This window comes from Ambystoma mexicanum, chromosome 1q, assembly GCF_040938575.1.
Source record: "Ambystoma mexicanum isolate Mex_15411 chromosome 1q, UKY_AmexF1_1, whole genome shotgun sequence".
Taxonomy (NCBI): Eukaryota; Metazoa; Chordata; class Amphibia; order Caudata; family Ambystomatidae; genus Ambystoma; species Ambystoma mexicanum.
Genome location: NC_090922.1, coordinates 791,597,487 through 791,617,119, shown reverse-complemented (window position 1 = coordinate 791,617,119; position 19,633 = coordinate 791,597,487). Strand labels below are relative to the sequence as shown.

Below are 19,633 nucleotides of genomic sequence, written 5' to 3'. Positions count from 1 at the left end.
TTGCACTCCACACAAGGTAGTGTGTGGTAATCTTATGTTAGTTTTAGGAAGGATACAAAATATCCCTCTTTGCTTAAGAACAGTCGTTCTTAGGGAAAATAAAAACATATAAAAAGGAGAACCCAAAGGGTCCCCAGCAACACTAGAGGCTTCTGTGTGCTGCAAAAGTGTAACGGATGCCTTTAAGAGAAGTGGATGAAAGCAAGACTCCATAAACAAGTAAAACCTAAAGAACAAAGTTCCATCTCGCAGTAAGAATGAATGAGGGGGGGAAAAGGCTCCCCTCATTCAGAACAAGAAAAAGGTTCTGAAGTCCAGCAAAAAGTGATGGGTGTCTCACTAGGAGAGGGGATTAAGCATAAAACTGATGAATCGCCTTAACATTGGCCAAACCCTTTGTCCAATGAGGTGCCTTTAACACCCGCCGGTCCTTTCCCGCTCCTCCCAAGGAAACAACGGAACCGGAGCGGCTCCTTGGTTGTCTGGACAGGGTACTTCAGCAGCTTCCAGTCCACCCAAGGGCAGGGATTTCGGTGCAGAAAGGGTAGAGGGAGAGACTCTGCAGCCAGAGGCACCCCAACCCCGGCAAAAAAAATGACTTTGCTGTAGAGGTCCCATCCCTTAGCAGCAGCAACGATTAACATCTTTAACCCGCGCATGGGAGGGCATCACTTTGATCAGTGGGTCCTCGAGACAGTCACGCACGGTTACTGCATAGAATTCCTGCAACCACCCAGCTACCATCCACTAAAGAACCGACTGTCGACAGAACATCTACAGATCCTGCTAGACGTCCATCTCCTACTTCAAAAGGGAGCGATCAAGGTCATCCCTCATCTTCATGTAACCATTGATTCAATATACTTCCTTGTACCCAAAAAGGACCTAACATGTACCCTGTGTTAGAACCATGTCCTGCAAACACATGTCAAACCTGATTAACAAAAAGGGAGGTGATTTTGAATGACACATCATACAGGCAGGAAAAGTCTATTTTGTTTTATTTTTTATAACGTGCCTAATACTGTACTAAAGTTTGGTTTCTAAGTGCATTTCTGGGTGTCGAACCTCTGTTGCTCTGCATGGTCTTGCTTCCAAGGCCAGCGCCTTGCCGCTGTAGAAGTAGGACCTATATAGTGGGCAGGCTTAGCTCGCAGTGTTTAAAAAGCCTGGCAGGAGGGAGGAAGACTCTCTCTCTCTGTCTTCGGGTTCCTGGCTGGCAGCTGTCTCTGTTTTGCTGATCCTGGGGAGATGTGCAGGCAGGCACTGATGGGGGGGGGGGGGGGGGGGAGATTCCGTGTGCTGTTTCTAAACTGTCTGGCAGCTAGACGAGGGTTCTGGTAGTTCGGGACACACACTTAGACAATCCTTGGTGAGTTCAGTTAACTGAGTGTTATAATGTGTGAATGATTATTATTGGACAATGTGCGGTGAATGTCACAAACTTGTCAGATGGGGATCATTTTTAGGTGACGTACAGTGAATCAAACGTGCATAACTTTTTTTGATTCATGCAGCAATATTCCAATGTAATAGAAGTGGAAGCTCAAGGTCAGTTCCCACAGAGCGCTGGCTAGTTACCAAAATACTATCCTGAAGGCTCATTTATAAATGAAGAACACTTTGAAATCTAGCATAGCAAGGCCCTTTTATTGCAGAGAGAAATAATCGCAAGCGAATTGCACTTAGAAATGTTTATTGTCGATTCCCTGATGCAAGGTACAAGTGAACATTTTGCATTGTATGTGAAGCCTGTATCTTGCATACTAATAACTTCTGATAAAACTAAAAAGTTGAATCATCTCAGAATATTTATTGCATGTTTGATCTGTGATGGTGAAACGGGGGGGCACTGGTTATTGTACACTGGGTTTCAGAAGGGCTGTGTTGTGAATGTTTGTGTTTAACTTGCATGGTAAATGTTTTCTGAGATGTAAGCCAAAAGGACCTACTGTGGTATTGTAAATCAAATACTGTGAAGAGAAGTTCACTGTCTACAGTGTATCAAGTCCAGTATTTACTTATCGTTGGTGATCAGTGTAGAAGAACAATTATCAGGCAGCACTCAAAAGTTAGGCTCAGCAATATACCACAAAATAACACAAATACCACTGTAAAGACGACCGGTGGGGGGGTCTGTACTTCTGCTCTCTATATGGTAGAGGGGAGGCACAGAGGACCCCAGCCAAGATTCTCTAATACGGTAGCGATGGGCGAGCAATCAAGGCCTAGCTTCTCAGGAGGTGATGCAGGCTGGTTCTTAAGTACAGTGTATCCCCAAGCCCCCACAAAGGAATGTCCACACACTGTATTACTGAAAACACAGTCTTTATATAATTAATATTCAAGGGTTATGTACACTTATCACAATAACGCACTTTGTGCTCAGGAAAATCAGCAATGGTAAATATCTACAATTCTAAAGTGGTACCACTAATATTAGACCTCATTAAAGTGCATTCACAATACTGTAGAAATGGCACACAGATCAATAAGAAGGAAACCAGCAATAGAGAGAGGAGAGATAACAGAGGGTTGAAACAATAGGCAGAATACTGGCCCTTGCTACTGGACACAGTTCTGTGTGGAGATCCCCCCACCTGGGCAACCTGCAAAATAAAGAGATATAACACCAGCCCAGTCCAGATATTGTTCAATAGTCTATTTCTCTCCTATAATGTTTTTACCCCCCCAATGTACCTGGTGGAGTCGAGTTCCTCGAAAAGGCGTCGACAAGCGTCGAGGGACTCGCTGTTCGGCGACGGGGAATCGACGGCCCTTCTTGAATGCCTTCCTTTTCAGGCGGGAGGCACGGGGCGTCGAACGTCCGTCGACGAACGAGGCCGAACGTTGTCGAAGAGGCGGCAGCTCCGTCCGAGCGGTGCTCGTCGGCGTCGGGGCGTCGGCGTCCTGCAAGGCGGAGGTGTGCGGGGCACCTCGATGACAATAGTTCTGGACCGCAAAGATTGTAGAGACGGGAGCCCAGCAAGGGCGTCGAGTCGTCCGAGTCTTTGGGGTCGTCGGGTGGCGGGAAACCCACCGGCAGGTTTCTCCTCGGCGCGTTGGTCGTCCTCGACTTTCTCCGGCAGGATAAGCGGTCGACGATGCGGTCGAGAGAGTCCTTCGATTGAATGTTTTTAGGCAAGGAGCGGACGGCTCCGGTCGTCGGCGGCACGGCGTCAAGTGGTTCCCACGGCTGGGCAACACAACTTCGACGGGCCTCCAGCGGTTACACAGACCTGCGAACCCTGGTCGACGGCAATGGACTTCGACGGCGTCGATGTCCGGGTGCTTCACTTCGATCTCCTCGGCGGTCCCGTCTCGGGTCGGCAGCCTTTCGGGGGTCTGACTTCCAGGGCGCTTCGGCGAAGATTCAGCGGTGCTCGATGGTCCCTCGGAGCACGGGAAGAGGGCGCCTTACCAGGTCCTCTCTCGGGTCAGTCCTCGACGATTTCGACAACCTTCAGTTCCGTCGAAGCAAATGCCACAGCAAGTCTTCTTCTTCCAGCTGGACGTCGAGGATCAGCAAATCCAGTTACTCTTGAGTGGAGACTCAGCTTCTGAATGCTTCTGAACAATTTCCAGTGGTGAGAGGTCCCCAGATATACTATTCTGTCTCTCATCCACACTGCTGGCACACACACAGCAGCCAATCACACAGAAGGGCATTCATGCAGTCAGTCAGCCAATCAGGCACACAGTGCATTCAGGCCACACTCCTCCCTTTCAGACACTCACAACAAGGAATGTGGATTGGGACAAGTACCCAGCCATTCAACACTACACACTGCATTCAGGCCAGTTTCGGGCAGGGCTGTCTCAGTCTTTGTCTCTCATGCCAGAAACCAGACAACCACAACAAGGAGTGTATATTGGTCACACACTCCATTCACCCAGGTCCCACCCACAGGAGGTACCCACAACATACAGTCAAAGGGAAGGCTCCAGTCAGTCTAGCTGGGCCTTCACAACAACACCATATATGGAACTTCCACCCAACAGCCAGTCAGGGGGAAGGGACAGAGTCAGGGCATCCCAGGACTTTGGGAAAACAAGACAACAGGCAATAGAAAGCAAGAGGCCACAGGGGCCATCTTGTTTCTATCAGGAATCAACTGATCCCAATGGCAGGGCCTGGGTATCCCAAAATGGAGGACACCCAGAGCACCTGTCCAATTCAGCATGGAGCTGCCACCAGCCCATACCCTGCTCTGTGGGCCACCCACAGGTGCCCAAAAACATACACTAGGGGCACAGGGTTGTACCCCCCACCCATGGGTGCCATAAGGGTATCCCAGGGGTCTGTTCACCAAACCAAAAGAGAGAGCTGCACTGCCAGGAGTCCCAAATGGATTCCTGGGCAGAAAACATAACAGAACACACGATAAAAGGCAGAAAAGGACAAGGATTCAGAGGCCCTGTCCCTCTGATACATTTCCAGCATCACAGTCGCCCCCCCCAGACTGAGGTGGAGGGTGTCTAATCTCCCACGGGATAGACACCCTCATCCAGACGGTCAACATACCTTCTGGAAAGGCCATCTGCATTATCGTGACTTTTCCCTGGTCTGTGCTCTATGGTGAAGTCTAGCCCTTGCAGGCTAATGGACCACCTGAGCAATTTCGGGTTCTCACCCTTCATCTGCATAAGCCACTTCAGGGGCTTATGATCTGTTTGGACCTTGAAGGTAGACCCCGTAAGGTAGGGCCTAAAACGCCTAAGGCTCCAAACTATACTAAAACATTCCTTTTCAACAGTAGCCCACCTAAGTTCTCTACCCTTGAGTTGTCTACTGATGAATATGATAGGATGTTCTCTCCCTTTGTCATCTAACTGGGACAAGACAGCTCCAATTCCGGTGTCGCAGGCATCCGTCTGGACGATAAAGGGTCGGCTGTAGTCAGGCGCACTCAACACAGGTGCCCTACACAGACTTTCTTTCAAGCCATCAAAGGCCCTCTGACAGTCTTCAGTCCAATTAACCTTCCTAGGCTGTTTGGGTGAAGTTAGAGCTGTCAGGGGTGCAGCTATGGTTCCATAGTCTGCCATGAAATTGCGATAGTACCCAGTGAGGCCCAAAAAGGCTCTCACCTGGGTTTGAGTAGTGGGAGTCTCCCAGTTCTGTACGTCCTGTACTTTACTGGAGAGAGGTTGGATTTGACCCCCTCCTACCTCATGACCAAGATAGGTAACTTTCCCCTGAGCTATCTGGCACTTGGTGGCCTTGATAGTGAGGTTAGCCCTTTTCAAGGCCTGCAACACCTTATCCAGATGTGTCAAATGCTCTTCCCAGGTGGAACTGTAGACGGCAATGTCGTCTAAGTAAGCCACACAAAAGGCTTCCAGCCCACTGAGCGCATGGTTGACCAATCTCTGGAAGGTGGCAGGGGCATTCTTCAACCCAAAGGGCATGACCCTAAACTGGTAGAGTCCCTCAGGTGTGGAGAATGCCGTCTTTTCCTTGGCATGGTCCGTCAGAGCTATTTGCCAATAGCCTGAGGTAAGGTCAAAGGTGCTCACAAATTTGGCAGCACCTATCGTGTCCACGAGCTCATCAGCCCTGGGCAATGGGTGCGCGTCAGTTTTGGTGACGGCATTGACTCCTCGGTAGTCCACACAGAACCTCCAATCCTTGGTACCCGCCGGGGAACTTGCCTTGGGGACAAGGACCACTGGACTGGACCAGGGACTGGTGGAGGGTTCAATAACACCCAGATCCAACATCTTGGCGACCTCAGCCTGGATGTGGTTTTTGACGGTATCTGACATACGATAGCTCCTGCTTTTGACAGGCACACTGTCACCAGTGTCAATTTCGTGCTTACACCACGGTGTAAGGCCCGGTGTCAGTGAAAACAGAGGGGCATACTGCTGGAGCAAAGCCCGGCAGGCCCTCTGCTGCTCTGTTGTCAAATCGGGAGAGAGTTGTACTCCCTCCACTGAGCCATCCTGAGGGTTGCTATGCAGCAAATCAGGAAGGGGCTCACTCTCATCCTCTTCTTGCCCTGAAGCTAGCAAGAGACATGAGACCTCTGCTCGCCTGTGGAAAGGCTTGAGCCTGTTGACATGGAATACCTGGGGGGCTACCCCAGAGGCTCCCATGTCCACCAGATAATTGACTTCGCCCATCTTGGAGATGATCCTGAAGGGTCCAGTCCACTTGTCTGCCAAAGCTCTAGGCTTGGTAGGCTCCATCACAAGGATTTCCTGTCCCGGAGTCCAATCCACTTGCGAAGCTTTCAGGTCATGCCAGTACTTATTCAATTCCTGGCTGGCCTGGAGATTTGCTGTTGCCTGACCCATCATTTGTGTCATCCTCCGCCTGAGGCCTAACACATAGTCCCCCACTTGCTTGGCGGGACCTGGAGGGGTGGCTTCCAAGCCTTCTCGGATCAAGGCGAGGGGCCCCCTCACGGGATGTCCAAAGAGTAACTCAAAGGGGCTGAACCCAACACCCTCTTGAGGTACTTCTCTGTAAGCAAACAGCAGGCATGGCAGGAGGAGATCCCATTTCCTCCTTAGGGGCTCTTCCAAAGCACCTAGCATGCCCTTGAGAGTTTTATTAAATCTCTCAACCAGACCATTGGTCTGGGGGTGGTAAGAGGTGGAGAACTTGTAGGTTACCCCGCACTCTTTCCACATGGTTTTCATGTAACTAGACATGAAGTTGGATCCTCGGTCAGAGACAACCTCCTTGGGGAATCCAACACGGGTGAAAATGCCCAGGAGAGCCCTGGCAACCACCTTGGCAGTAACAGTCCGAAGGGGTATTGCCTCAGGGTACCTGGTGGCATGATCTACCAAGACCAGGATGAACCGATGTCCACCTGAAGTGGGAGGGTCAAGGGGACCGACGATGTCGATGCCCACCCTCTCAAATGGTGTGCCAACCACTGGTAATGGCTGCAGTGGGGCAATGACCCTGCCTCCAGTCTTGCCAGACAACTGACAAGTTGGGCAGGTCCTGCAGTGGGACTCCACCTCTACTCCCATCCGTGGCCAGTAGAAATGGGCAGAGAGCCTCTGCTTAGTCTTCTTGGTCCCAAGATGACCAGCCAAGGGCACCTCATGCGCCAACTGCAGTAGGAAGGGCCTGTAAACCTGGGGTACCACCAACCTCTTGCGGGCACCAGGTTCGGGCTTAGTGGGCTCACTAACAAGGAGCTCACCCTCCCAATAAATCTTGAATGTCCTAGGCACTTCACCTTGTGCCTGGGACAGGGCCTGTTTCCTCAGGCCCTCGAGAGAGTGGCACTCTCTCTGTCCCTTACAGAAGTCTGCCCGGGAGGGTCCCCCTTCAGCTAACAAGCATTGAAGGTCGGGATGATCCTCCGGGTTGAGAACCTCTCCCACAGGAGAGTCTTCTGTCTCTTCTCCCACAGGAGTTGAGTTTGGGTTTTCCGCTGGACCCAGCCCGTCCGGAGCATGGATCCCATTGGGTGCTGTCGGAACAGCAGGAAGAGAAGGTGTTCCCTCCACAGAGGTGGCCTTCTTGGTCTTCCTTCTTCTTGCCTTAGGCCTCGCCTTTGGCTCGGATACCTGACTCACAGCCAGACCCGGTGTCACCTGTGACCTAGTGACTGCAGCAGCAGTCATGGGAAGACCATCCGAGATCAACCCCAACTCTACTAGATCATTTCCTAACAGAATGTTAGCAGGGACATTGTCCTGAACCAGGACAGGAAGCTTTGCTGTCTTGTCTCCAATCATGAGTGTGACTAGGGCTACAGGCGATAATTTGGGAGGCCCACCAGCTAACCTGGTGGTTCTCAGAGGAGCACCTACATAGTCCTCTGGCTTGAGCAGGGTCCTGTCCACCACTGTCATGCTTGCCCCAGTGTCTCTCAAACCAGTAGAAGGCTGGCCATTCAAGAGGACACTTCTCAAAAATCTACGGGTGTTCTGTGGGATAGTCGCCAGTACTTCTGCGTACTGGTCCCAGGCCCCAAGGGACACTAAGGAAATCTCTACTGGAGCACCAAATGTGATTCCTGTAGAGGAGGGGAGGACAGTGGCCTCCACCTCAGACACGGGGTAAGGGTAGGTCAGGCTGACAGCCTGTACTCCAAGTGCCTTACCTTTACACTTGGGGTCACCCCTTTTGTGATCCAGAGCCCCACAATCCCAACAAGTGCCAGGAGTGCGGGGTACGGTACTGGAACCACTGGGAGCCTGCTTTGCAGCAGGTGGACCACTACTCTTATTCCCACCCACAGAGGACTTATCCCCACTAGATTTTTGGGTCTTAGGAGAGGAAGGTTTTGGTTTACCCGACTGTGACTGCTTTTGGGACTCCTCAGCTTTCTGAGAGGCCCCCTTTTCTTTGTCCTTGTCCTTCCCACTGGAGTCCTTAGGGGACACCCGGTGGGAGACCCACTTGTCAGCCAACCTAGCCAGCTTAAAGGGGTCCAAAATGTTCTGGTCAGCCACATACTGACGCAGCTCTGGTGAACAGGCTTCAGAAAAATGCTCAAAAAACAAGAGGTGGGACAACTCAACAAAAGTCTTCACCTTGTATCCATCAATCCACCCCATCATGTTCATGTGCGCAGTACTCACCCAGTCAACCCAAGACACATTCTCTCTTTTCTTAAATTCCCTGAACCTTTTAAGGTATTGGGCAGGTGTCTTGCCAAACTTGGCAATCAAAGCAGACTTCATACACTCATACTGACCCCTTTCTTCCACACTCAGCTTCAGAATACAGTCATATCCAGTTTGAGGCACTCTGCTTAACAAACACTTAGCCCAATCTCTTTTATCTACATCATGAATTGCACAAGCCATTTCAAACGCTTCAATCCATTGGAGGATATCTGAACCCTCCACAAACACACCAACCAAATCTTTCATAAACTTGGTGGCTGGGGACCTGCCACTCTCAATTGGTCTAGCTGAAGTCTCCACTCTAGCTCTCTCTAGCTGGATTCTCTGACATTCAGTGTCCTTGTCTTTGAGCGCAAGATCCCTATTCTTGAGTTCCACTTGCTGTGCCAGCTCCTCTTTCTTAAGCTCAGCTTCTATTTCCAACTTGCGATATTCAAAGGCCAATTTCATCCTTAATAACTCAAGTTCCATGGAATTGCTGGGGTTTGGAACAGAGGCAGCAGGAATGGTGGCATTCCCAGAAACAGATTCAGCGACAACCCCAGGGGCAGAGTCCTCACTGGTTGCATCCCCCCCTTCATCAAGGGTTTCACCATCAGTCTGGTAGTCCACCAGGGCAGCTATCAGCTCAGCCCTAGACTTATCCACAAAGTCCAACTCCCTGGCTTCACAAGCACTCTGGAGAGCCTCTAAGCTCATCCGAGTCAATTTACCATTTGCAATGGACTCCATTGCTTGTAATGCAGTTATTTGGAACACACCCGAACCTTAATCTAATAAAAGTGCGGATATTTTGTAAGTGGCACGGTTATACACTGAGTCTTAAAACCATAAGCATCCCACCGCTGCCACCAGCTTTGTAAAGACGACCGGTGGGGGGGTCTGTACTTCTGCTCTCTATATGGTAGAGGGGAGGCACAGAGGACCCCAGCCAAGATTCTCTAATACGGTAGCGATGGGCGAGCAATCAAGGCCTAGCTTCTCAGGAGGTGATGCAGGCTGGTTCTTAAGTACAGTGTATCCCCAAGCCCCCACAAAGGAATGTCCACACACTGTATTACTGAAAACACAGTCTTTATATAATTAATATTCAAGGGTTATGTACACTTATCACAATAACGCACTTTGTGCTCAGGAAAATCAGCAATGGTAAATATCTACAATTCTAAAGTGGTACCACTAATATTAGACCTCATTAAAGTGCATTCACAATACTGTAGAAATGGCACACAGATCAATAAGAAGGAAACCAGCAATAGAGAGAGGAGAGATAACAGAGGGTTGAAACAATAGGCAGAATACTGGCCCTTGCTACTGGACACAGTTCTGTGTGGAGATCCCCCCACCTGGGCAACCTGCAAAATAAAGAGATATAACACCAGCCCAGTCCAGATATTGTTCAATAGTCTATTTCTCTCCTATAATGTTTTTACCCCCCCAATGTACCTGGTGGAGTCGAGTTCCTCGAAAAGGCGTCGACAAGCGTCGAGGGACTCGCTGTTCGGCGACGGGGAATCGACGGCCCTTCTTGAATGCCTTCCTTTTCAGGCGGGAGGCACGGGGCGTCGAACGTCCGTCGACGAACGAGGCCGAACGTTGTCGAAGAGGCGGCAGCTCCGTCCGAGCGGTGCTCGTCGGCGTCGGGGCGTCGGCGTCCTGCAAGGCGGAGGTGTGCGGGGCACCTCGATGACAATAGTTCTGGACCGCAAAGATTGTAGAGACGGGAGCCCAGCAAGGGCGTCGAGTCGTCCGAGTCTTTGGGGTCGTCGGGTGGCGGGAAACCCACCGGCAGGTTTCTCCTCGGCGCGTTGGTCGTCCTCGACTTTCTCCGGCAGGATAAGCGGTCGACGATGCGGTCGAGAGAGTCCTTCGATTGAATGTTTTTAGGCAAGGAGCGGACGGCTCCGGTCGTCGGCGGCACGGCGTCAAGTGGTTCCCACGGCTGGGCAACACAACTTCGACGGGCCTCCAGCGGTTACACAGACCTGCGAACCCTGGTCGACGGCAATGGACTTCGACGGCGTCGATGTCCGGGTGCTTCACTTCGATCTCCTCGGCGGTCCCGTCTCGGGTCGGCAGCCTTTCGGGGGTCTGACTTCCAGGGCGCTTCGGCGAAGATTCAGCGGTGCTCGATGGTCCCTCGGAGCACGGGAAGAGGGCGCCTTACCAGGTCCTCTCTCGGGTCAGTCCTCGACGATTTCGACAACCTTCAGTTCCGTCGAAGCAAATGCCACAGCAAGTCTTCTTCTTCCAGCTGGACGTCGAGGATCAGCAAATCCAGTTACTCTTGAGTGGAGACTCAGCTTCTGAATGCTTCTGAACAATTTCCAGTGGTGAGAGGTCCCCAGATATACTATTCTGTCTCTCATCCACACTGCTGGCACACACACAGCAGCCAATCACACAGAAGGGCATTCATGCAGTCAGTCAGCCAATCAGGCACACAGTGCATTCAGGCCACACTCCTCCCTTTCAGACACTCACAACAAGGAATGTGGATTGGGACAAGTACCCAGCCATTCAACACTACACACTGCATTCAGGCCAGTTTCGGGCAGGGCTGTCTCAGTCTTTGTCTCTCATGCCAGAAACCAGACAACCACAACAAGGAGTGTATATTGGTCACACACTCCATTCACCCAGGTCCCACCCACAGGAGGTACCCACAACATACAGTCAAAGGGAAGGCTCCAGTCAGTCTAGCTGGGCCTTCACAACAACACCATATATGGAACTTCCACCCAACAGCCAGTCAGGGGGAAGGGACAGAGTCAGGGCATCCCAGGACTTTGGGAAAACAAGACAACAGGCAATAGAAAGCAAGAGGCCACAGGGGCCATCTTGTTTCTATCAGGAATCAACTGATCCCAATGGCAGGGCCTGGGTATCCCAAAATGGAGGACACCCAGAGCACCTGTCCAATTCAGCATGGAGCTGCCACCAGCCCATACCCTGCTCTGTGGGCCACCCACAGGTGCCCAAAAACATACACTAGGGGCACAGGGTTGTACCCCCCACCCATGGGTGCCATAAGGGTATCCCAGGGGTCTGTTCACCAAACCAAAAGAGAGAGCTGCACTGCCAGGAGTCCCAAATGGATTCCTGGGCAGAAAACATAACAGAACACACGATAAAAGGCAGAAAAGGACAAGGATTCAGAGGCCCTGTCCCTCTGATACATTTCCAGCATCACAACCACCAACCAAGAATACTGCCTACAGTTTCACATGCCTGTCTGAGCATGCACTCCATGCAGGAGTGGCTCTCAAGCCAATAGTGTAATGCAAGTAGTCAGTGGGATGATCTAGTAGTTGTATCACCAGCCCTCATTCAGTCACTGCAGCAGTTGTCAAAGGAAAACCTACCAACTGGTAAATCCGTCGCCACCCCAGCAGTAGAAGCCACTCTCACCATGGACTCATCTGTCAGGGTGGGGCACACCCCCTACGACAGCGCATGGCATGTGATCTGTCGGTAGTAGCCAAACCTATCAATCTGTTGGAACTACTGGCTGTGTTCAAAGCACTGAAAGCCTTCTTAAAACGCGTGCAGGGGATTACAGTTCTTGCCATCTCAGACAGCACCATAACATTTGAACAAACCGGCTTCACTCACTCTGCAGGGCTATCCAAACTGTCGCTGAGTATTTGGAAGTGGGCACTCAAACATATGTTCCTACTATCACATGTTCCAGGGAACACCATCTTCTGGGAGACTTGCTCCTACCCATAGCACATTAGTGGAGCTTGCAAGAACATATTCTACTCTGCGTTTTTGCAGAATGCGATCATCCAGACATCAATTCAGAATATCACCAAATGCCCAGATTACGCCCATTCATTCACAGCCTAGCTGTCACTCGCACAGGGCGTTTTGGGCACTGTTAGTGAGAATTCTCAATGTGCAAATTCCTTCTACCTTGGAGACCCCCAGCAGCTTTGCTGGATTTTTTACCCTGGAAAGAGGCCCTTTTTTCCTACTCGTGTTTTAATGTTATTTTTATACACTGTTTCCTCTGGTTGTGCAGTCTGACAAAACTCCATAGGCATAATCTTTTACATTGTCACAGCAACTTCAGTGCAGTGACACAGGGAAGTCTTTCAGATTTCCCAAATGTTTAAATACCGTCTCTGGGATAAACTACTGTTTCCCAGAGCACTCATTTAAAATTGACTTTACTTCTGTTACTTTCTAGACTCAGCACACTCTTAAATAGGGTGTGGGAGGGGTTAGTATCCCCTTGGTCTAGCTTATGATTTAACATTTTGATGTTACGCTTTCCTCACTGAATGGCTGGTGGCAGTGGTTTACTTTTTACTACCATTATGGGATTTCGCAGCCATAGTGAAGCACCCAATGGTGCAATTTTTGTCAAAATGGCCTGGTATTCTTTTTTTTTTTTACCATCTTTTTGTGGAAAGGTCCTTCTTGAGATTTACTGTGCCTGCCAAACCAAGTTTGGTCCCTTTGTTCATTTTGCCTTTGCTGGGATTCACTAGTGAAGCCCGCCTCTGGCTCCAGGGTGTCTGGTGGGGGCAGGGGGCAGGAAGCCCAAAACTTTGTGCTTAGTCACCTAGGACACAGGAATGCACTCTTAAGTGATTGTTCGCTGGGCTGTCTGGCAAGGACTGCCACCCTGCTGGGTGATAGCTAGGATGGAATGAATCTGAGCAGGCTGCATAAAAGGTGAGGCTTTTTGGCTTGGAAAGCAGCGTCGACCACTGGACGAAGGAATCTGAAGAGAACTTAAGACAACGCCTGCTGCAACTCCTGGACCGTTTGTTTGCCCAGTGAAGCCCTGCTGCTGTGCTGGAACTCCAAATTTGTATTGACAGAGAAGCCCCTGCAAGGGCGACTTCTCCCTTTGAGGTGGTGGGACCAATCAACTCCAAAGTGCGCCACCTGGGCATCCCCTCAAGGCTGGTCGAGTATCCACTGCAGTTCCTGCTGGAACCGGATAGCCAGGGAGAGGAACACCATTTTGTGTGCATTGCTTTTAAAGGAATAGTACGCTCAGAAATATTTGCTAAATTGATGGCCAATAGTCTAAAACATAGTTTAGCCATATTTTGAATGAAAGTTCCGATGTAAACACTTTGAGCAAACGAGGCTCAAAGCGTTTACATGGGAGCATCCATTTTGCGATTTCAGGCAGCCTCCTCAGCTCTGCCCTGGCGGCACTAAAGCAGCAAAAGCCCCCTACTGGGATCTTTTTCTTACTGCAGCCAGAGCAGAGCTAAGGCTGCCTTTGCTTTCACTTCACGTTTTTGGGTGCTCCCCAAGCCCAGGGGAGCACAGCAAACCTAAAATGAAGGCAAAAATCTGAGGCATGTCAATTAAAAATAAGATGTTGTATTTATGATTGCTGTGGTTGGAAAACCACAGAAGTCATAAATTCAACAACGTTGTTCTGACTGCGATGGCTTTTGCGTGGTGTCCTGGGCTCCCCCAACCCTTAAGGGAAAGCTGCTGCATTCAGAATAATGTTGCATTTGTAAATACTGCGGCATTTACAAATACAACTTATTTCTCACTGCAGCAGCTTTCGCGTGGAGTCTGCTAGACTCCCTCAGGGTTGGGGGAGCGCAGGAGACTCCACGCGAAAGCTGTCGCAGTGAGAAGCACTGCAGCATTTCAACACACACCCGCATTTTGTTTCTGCCTGCAGCGGCTTTGACTTTGGGGCTCCCCCGGGGACCCAAAGTGAAAGCCAAGGCAGGCAGAAACAGTGGTATGGAAACACAACCGCGTTTTCTGCCTGCCTTGGCTTTCACTTTGGGTCTCCCGGGCTCCCCCGGGGGAGCCTTGGAGACCCAAAGTGATAGCCACGGTAGGCAGAAACACAAAGCAGTTGTGTTTCAAAAAGGCTGCGGTTTTTCTTTCTACTTTTCTCGGGCTCCTCCGGCTCGGAAGAGCGCGAGAAACTAAGAGAAACCTGCAGCGTTTTTAAATACACAACGTTGTATTTATATTTGCTGTAGATTCACGGGGCTCCAAGCTGAAGCTACCACAAACATAAATACGTTTTAAAAGCTGCAGTTTTATTTCTAAGTTTTCCGGGCTCCTCCAGCCCGGAAAACTTAGGAAAAAAGAAGCAGCTAGTGCTTATTTAAAAAAAAAAAAAGAAATTGGCACTTACCGAGATGCAGCTTTCCTGCCTGGAGTCTCTCTGGTCTTCGTCCTCGGCACTAATGAAGTGAATGCCACCCAGTGGTAGCTTTTGTTTACTACAGCTGGCTGGCTCTTGCTTCATTAGTGCCAAAAGGGGAAGCACAGGCGGTATCCATTTCACAAAATGGATGCCTCCTAGTGCTTCCCATTTTAAAGTTTGAGCTTCATTTGCTCAATACTTTACATAGGGACTTTTAAAAAAAAATAGATATTTTTTTGATTATTGGCCATCTTTTTTTTTCCAATAATTCTGAGCGCACTATTCCTTTAAGTTGGCAAACAGCTCCCGGAAGATCCTCCGGACTCCCAGGAAGCTGGACTGACCGAGCCTGAGCCCCCTCAACAGAGTGCGGGACCCCAGATGCAAAGGAAAGCCCTTCTTGATAGCCAGGAACCACAGTGTTGCTATTTGCAGTAGGTGTAGAGTATCTCAAACACCGAACAGCAATTGTTTGAAGTTTGCCGGTTGCGAGCGGTAACCATCTAATTGCAGTGCAGGAGTCCCCAGAAGTCCTCCCGCTTTACTGCAGCTGCAATTGCAGTCCCGTGGTAGAAACACAATGGTACAAAAAAGTAAACCACTGCCACCAGCCATTAATTGTAGAAAGGGTAACACAAAATGGTTATCCATCGAACTTCAAACTTTCTTTCAGAATCCCACCAACTCAGTTGAAGGAAACCTCCATACACTAGATGTTAGTAGAGCAGTGGTATATCACCTTGAAAAGTCAAAACCACTAAAAGACGGGTCAATTGTTTATCTATTTTGCCGCTGGCCCTGTCTCCAAATCATGAATTTCTAAATGCATTGTTTAATGCATCACACTGTCAGATTCTTGTAAAGTGATGTACACTTTACGCCTAGAGCTCACTTCTCGAAGCACAGAATCTACTATAGCCTTTATTGCAAGTGTTCCTCTACATTCTATTTGCAAGGCAGCTACCTGGAATTCTGTTCACACTTTCACTCAACATTACTGCTTAGATAATCACTCTAAGTCTGATTCTTAGGTGGGACGGGCAGTGCTAAGACTACTTTGATCAGTAGCACCTCCCACCATCTCCTGGTACTGCTCACTAGTCTATGAACAGCATGTGATTCTAAATAGGTTCACAAGCATCAGACATATTACATACTGTAATCATATTTCTGATGACTGCCATATTGTGATTGGTCTTGTTTGGCCTTTTTTATGAACAGGTAAATGTTTAACCTGCTCAGTATTCCTGAGTCTGTAGAATGGTTTGAAAGTACATAAATGGTTCTGTAGGCTGTATGCCCCGACCATCCTTATGTCGGCCCCTATTTAAAGCATACCAAATTTCTTAATGAAGCCGGTTTCAATTAGTTCATTAAATGGCTCTAAAAACAATAACCTGAAGACTACCGTTATCAAGTCTGTCGGCCTGGGTAAAATCCTTCAAAATTAGTTTGCATGAAGAGAGGATGCCAGGACAGCATGGTGCCCTAGGAATGTGGCTTCTGGGGCTGGCATAGGGATGGTGTCCGATACTTTGAGGTGGAAAACGCATAAGGAGCAAAAGGAGGCTAGGTCACCAACCGGGGGGGGGGGAAGGAGAGCAATGACTACATATCACAGGGCGAGCCGGCACTGGCGGGGAGACCAGAAAGGAAGCGGCGGCATGCTAGACCGGGAAGAAGATAAAAAAAGGAAAGGACTCTGACCTGTGTAGGTGGCAGAAGGAGGAGTGAGGCATTTGGGGGATAGAGGGGGCAAGTTTATTTTCTCTAGTATACTTTGGTTAAGAAATGCTAATAGAAAATGTAATTGGAGAAAAGAATGTGCATGTGCGTTTGTGGACTTTACTTCAGTTTACTTTGGCCTGCTGTTTGTAAGAAATAACAGCCTATTTAAATCTCTAACTCTGCCTATTCTAGAGTGCTGCTGAAGATGCAGAAGCCAAAAGTTTGGAGCTGACTGGTGTGATGGAAGAGCTTCAGAGGCTTCTGAAAGAGAGTGGAGAAGGTGAGAACGTGAAATCAGCATTGTCCATAATGTCTAGTTTACATGATCTCCATTAAGGCAAACTAGTTGTGGTTTATTGATGCAAGTAACACATTTGTTACAGGCTCACTTGCAGTACTAGTGCCATAGATTTTGTAATGATGCATTTATGTTGGACAGTTAAACCAGATATTGCCTGTTTGTCATCAGTAGTGTGCACAGGGGTTTGGTGTTTGTCATGTTACCTGAAACCCATTGGGGAGGGGTTAGTTTCAAGCCTTCAACACCATCTGCTCCCAGAAAACCTAGTTTCTTTCCCTAAATGCCTTTGTATGAAGTGAAAGCACCAGACAATCGGTCAGATGACTACTTTTTCAAAAGGATGTGCCGATATGCATTCAGCAGTTCCCCTGTACTGTGAGAAACCCTTGGCTTAGATGAATTAGACTGCTGGTTGTTGGGTGATTTTTCCACAGCCTTCTGGTGAAGGGTGTGTAACATTGCTCTCTAGTGGGGGGGAAAAAAAAGTCTGAAAAGTTGGACCAGCACTCTCGAAATTCTACTTTTCTTTTTCTAGGCCATCAAGTGTAGGAGACTGTATGAACAGATGAATAGTAGGCCTATAGAAGTACTAAAAAGGGGGTACAACATCTTAGTGAACTGGTCCCAAAGGGCCTATACAGCAGCATAAAATTGTTATTGCAGTACTGTGCCAGAGTAGGTCCGACCTCACTTCTAGAAATGAGCAGAAAATAAACACTAGTGGTTACTGTAATACTACTTTCTATAGTACATTGTGAATTGCTGTTATTAAACACTTTTTCACAAAGGGAGACGCCTGGGATTTGGTCAACGAAATAGATCCACCCCGAGGCTATGTTTATGAACCAAAGACCCATTCTTGATGCTCGATAGCCAGTATTCCTGCCAGTGCATATAATTCTTTAAATGGATTTATTCAATCTCTATTTTTAAAAACAAATTGTGTTAGAATTATGCACAAAGGTCTACTGGTCTCAAATATATGCAGTCTAAACATAATGTCCACAAACACATCTTTTTATTGCTCATTTTTATGCTTATAAATCGCAATAACCTGTCGGTTCATTTTCACCCATATCCACACCAAACACACATTTGACCTTTTACAATACTTCACTCTTATCACCTAAAGTGCTCCAGTGTCAAATATCACTCATGTACATTCGCTGTCTTAGTTTGACCAACATGTTTAGTTCCTGTACACTTGAATTAATCTGGGAACTTTGTTGGCGGGTAATTGCCGAGACCTTGACTTTCTCTTTAGGCTACTAGTCACTGTTCCACTTCTTTAGACGGCAACACTATTGTGCATATCAAAATCGATGTTTTGCTGTACCCAACTCAAGAAGTGCTTTCACATAACTTTACATATAGGAGGGTTGGTAAAGTATAGATTTCTTCCCCTCTTTAGTCTTGCTTTTACTGTAGTGTGCACTTGCACTTTACAATAATTAATACATTTCACCAAAAACCTTTTTGCACTATGTACTTTACATTGACCAACGCACTTTAAAGACACTGTTGCACTTTATTATGCTTTTTGCATTGGGCCCTTTATAGTGATCTCTGCACTTGACTATGTAATTCTATTTCCAGTGGCATATGCAGCGCTGGGTTGTAGTTAACACAATGTATGGCAAACTAAGATGGCACGGAAGGTGTGCGTTTTCAGTTCCGCAGCCATGGGCTTGGCAATCTGCTAATAGGCAACGCATTTAGGACCTCTTTGTAAAATGTACAACCGGTCTCGTGTTAACATCTAAACCAGTAACACTGTTTGAAGGTAACTGCTAATGGGCATATACAGTGTATTTTAAGCTTATTGATGCACCTAACGATGTGATTTGGCATATAATTACCTTGCTTATGAAGGATCCCATTTCCATCACATTGTTGAAACACTGATCTATCGAGATCACAACATAAAGGGCTGATTAAGCATTCACGGTATCAATTATGGAACTGGGAAAAGCAAATTGAGTAAGTGGACTTTTATGACTTGCAAATTAGGTAAATGTCGAATGTATGCTTAATGTGTCTGGCATCTTAGAAAAAACAGGATGTCAAACTCATGTAATGCATTCCAAACAGAATAGGCGGCATCGAGGGGCCCCATTGACACGCGCTCACCTTCCGCGGCAGACTATTGCAGACAAATATTGGTTTCATTTAAATCGGGCTAAATCCGGATCGGATCCCCGTAAAAAGGGCAGCTGATGGGGACCTCACAGTCCAATTAGTGGGTATTGGTATGCATTAGCATCCCATCCACCTTTGTGGCACCAATATTTCAAAGATATCCGCCATGGGTCCGCACAGAATGGGCTGCGATTTCAAATGGAGTCCCTCTTTGATGTCGGCAAAAATGGTTCCCGTTCGCTCTGCACAATGTTTTAAAACTCTGTAGTTTAATGGGAACGTATTGTTGTGATCAAGTGGCGAGGCAAGCCGCGAAACGTGTTAACGTTCCTAACACGCACAGATATTTTGCACTTTGGGAGAGCCTTATTGTAATGGCTTTTAACCTTTTTGCCACTTTGCAAGGCATAAATAAAGACTATTTTATTTTCAACTTTGATGTCCGGACCTTACTATTTTTGGAAAAGTGAAGAGTGCTACTCACCCTGCCTGATGTTTTCAGTGCTTTGAAGATATATATGTGTATATCTATCCGAGGCTTGTGGAATCTACTTGGATCACATGCTATGCATATGCCGACATCTAGTGGAAGCTGCAGAGCATTACTATTTTCGAAACTCGAGTGGACTAGTGACAGGGTGTGCCAGTAATACTATCCCGTGTGACGTCCACTGTACCCATGGTCCTTCACGTGTCAAGGACCCTCA

General features: G+C 48.3%; 1 protein-coding gene across 4 annotated transcripts in view; it reads left to right on the top strand.

Moving 5' to 3' along the window:
* Positions 1-19,633, top strand: part of TPR (translocated promoter region, nuclear basket protein) — a 2,097,972-nt gene that overhangs the window by 234,319 nt on the left and 1,844,020 nt on the right. For all 4 annotated transcript variants that reach the window (XM_069641376.1, XM_069641377.1, XM_069641375.1 and 1 more), the window contains exon 9: positions 16,679-16,766. In XM_069641376.1, coding sequence (XP_069497477.1) covers positions 16,679-16,766 — 88 coding nt within the window. The remainder of the gene's footprint in view (positions 1-16,678; positions 16,767-19,633) is intronic.